The sequence below is a fragment of the Daktulosphaira vitifoliae genome, unplaced genomic scaffold, assembly GCF_025091365.1.
Source record: "Daktulosphaira vitifoliae isolate Bord-2020 unplaced genomic scaffold, ASM2509136v1 Scaffold_1059, whole genome shotgun sequence".
Lineage (NCBI taxonomy): Eukaryota > Metazoa > Arthropoda > Insecta > Hemiptera > Phylloxeridae > Daktulosphaira > Daktulosphaira vitifoliae.
In genome coordinates this window covers 1-2882 of record NW_026100619.1, presented here as the reverse complement: position 1 = coordinate 2882, position 2882 = coordinate 1, and the positions used below count along the sequence as shown (strand labels likewise).

Below are 2882 nucleotides of genomic sequence, written 5' to 3'. Positions count from 1 at the left end.
AAAAAAAGTTTATGATTTATTACTTTGTTTTTCAATTAAATAATATAAAAAATATTTTATTATTTCAAGAAAACTATAAAGACTCAAAATAATAACCATTTTTTTCAACAGATAATTACCTGAGTTGGGAAACTAACATACTTAAGTGCTTCATATTGACACCATGAACTTATAATATTAGACAAAGTGCAATAACTGTATTTGTAAAATGGTGGAGGATTTTTAGAACTAATTCCTTCATTCATCAATAAAACTATAGCAGACAATATAGTTGAAAGCCCTCTATTTAAAAATACTAACATTTGAGCATCAACAAATTTTGAATTATCACTTGAGCCATAAGACTAAAAATGAAAGAATATCCAACTTAAGTTTAATAAAATAAAAATTTATTTTTGAACATATTAATTATATTTNAACTTAAGTTTAATAAAATAAAAATTTATTTTTGAACATATTAATTATATTTGTAATACCTAATTTTTTTACTATAGAATAATGTAAATTAGAATATAACAGATTCAAAATCTTGTTTTATTACTAATATTTTATGCTTCTAGAAAGCAAGGAATAGTCAAAAACATTAAAATTTTGAAATTTATCATTCACTAATCTAATATATTAAGGTTTTAAAATAAAACAATAATATCCATAGATTTATCATTTTAAGAAAAGAAAAATTAAACATATTTTAAAATTATAATAACTATATAATATTACGTAAATAAGCAATTTGTTTCGGTTAAATTTTTGTTAGATATTATTTAATTAAAACCATTCAAACAAATTAAAATATTTATTTCAAAAAAATTATTTATATGCTTACTTCTGACATCATTTTTTCTTGAAGTACTCCCCACACTAAGTATGATGCTTGCAATCCACCAAAACAATAAATAAAAGTAAATAAATCATTTTTAAAAGTGTTAGTATTGTGAATATCTTGAATAAGATCTTGTTTGAAATTATCAGATGGATTACTTGAACGTTCATAAAAAATGAACTTCAATAATTTTTTTGCTTTACTGTCATCTATGTATTATGAAAAAAACATATAAATTAAAGAAAAAATGTAATTTTGCTTAAAGTATATTGCAATATAGTAATATTTTATGTATTCACAAACCTCCTAAATCATATGACCTAGTGAATTTGCAAAGCCAATAACCTGGTACCAACACTAAGCAATATCCAAGGCAATTATTAAGAAATATATGAAATGACAATACATTTTGATTTACCCTTGGAAAACTTGCTAATATACTCTGAATGATAACAATACCAATTATTGAAACTAATATTGTAAACCTAAAATAATATTTTTTGTATCACATTTGGATGTTTGTATTTTAAAGTATCAAAAATTCTACTCACCATAATTTTATACAAGGCAAAAATAATGACATAGTTAAATTATATATAAAAATAATTCTGTTTGATTAATAAAAGATTATCATGATTATTATTATAAAATAATAATTGTTCTAAACAATTTGAATCCTATTCAACTAAAATGAGAAATAAAAATTACATATTATACCAACATCATTTCAATTAAACGTCAGCATTAATGATGGCACACAATTAACATATATCTATAACTGAAAGTATAAAGTAGTATTGTTTTGTAATCATAGATCTATGAATAAAATAAAATAAATTAACATTCATATCTCAAAAGAAAATCATAATCACTTGATAATATTTTATCAATATAAGATAACTATCAAAATAAATATTTTCCATTTATTTTTTATAGTTGGAGCGCAATCTAGCTGTAAGCTGTATTAATATCATTGATAATAAAGAATGGATAGGTCTAGACATTATATTACAACCAACTGTATTTCAACACTAAAATAGTAATAGTTAATTAAAAAAACTTAATGTAGTTTGACGTCAGAACATAACCTAAAAGCCGGACTCCTAAAACCTATTAAACTAAAAAATATAGGACGGCCAATATTTTTTCACATAATATCAAACAACTATTTTAGATGAGATAATAAAATAAAATTTTTTTGTTTAAGTTATAATTAACATAATACCATTTAAGCATTAATTTAAACTAAAAATGTATTTTATAAAATAGCAATTAGTAATAGAGGTGTGAAGTAATTAGTAACAATTAGTTAAAAAGGTGTGAAGTAATTAGTAATAGAGGTGTGAAACAATTAGTATCAATTAGTTAAAAAGGTATGAAGTAATTAGTAATAGAGGTGTGAAACAATTAGTTATAAAGGTGTGAAGTAATTGTTGTTGCTATGTTATTGTTTATCAATATTTGTATAATAACTTCTGTATGAACTGATATCAATTTGTAATTCTGATTTCTTATCTATTATCTTACCTGTATTGATTATGTAAACTGTTCTGAGCCCAATTTAGGCGTATACCCATTAATAAATAAATAAACTACATGAGGCCTTAGCAAATTACAAATTTAATCTTCCATTATAAATATAAAATAGCAGATATATTGTTGTATAATATTTTGATAATTTTAATATAATATTTATTTTGTCATTTTTTAGAAAAGGTAATAATTTTACCTTTCCTAAAATTTATATTTAACATTAGTCAAACAATTCATGAACATATTATAACAAACATTTTAAATAAAAAATATACTAGCTTCACATAAAATTAAAAATTTTTAACAATTAAATAATGTGTTTTTTAAAAAATTATACTTGTGCGGATGCATAAAACTGTAACAATATAACCAAATATGTTGTAACCACAGCAATCGCCTAAATAATTCATAAATATATTGTATAATTATGTTATGAGTCTAATGGTATCAAAAATATTCCTATCACTTACAGAAGTAATTAAATGAGCATTTATGATGCAAAAATCACAAGCACTAAAGTCCATTG

General features: G+C 21.8%; 1 protein-coding gene across 1 annotated transcript; it reads right to left on the bottom strand.

Annotated features, from left to right (window-relative positions):
• Positions 1 to 89: 89 nt before the first annotated feature.
• On the bottom strand, positions 90 to 1586 carry LOC126909731 (adenosine 3'-phospho 5'-phosphosulfate transporter 1-like). The gene is made up of 4 exons (XM_050692159.1): positions 1375 to 1586; positions 1127 to 1308; positions 827 to 1032; positions 90 to 344 (listed from the first exon to the last, which is right to left on the bottom strand). The coding sequence occupies exons 1-4, from the start codon at positions 1404 to 1406 to the stop codon at positions 105 to 107; spliced, it is 660 nt and encodes a 219-aa protein (XP_050548116.1). The 5' UTR covers positions 1407 to 1586; the 3' UTR covers positions 90 to 104.
• Between the last annotated feature and the right edge of the window lie 1296 nt (positions 1587 to 2882).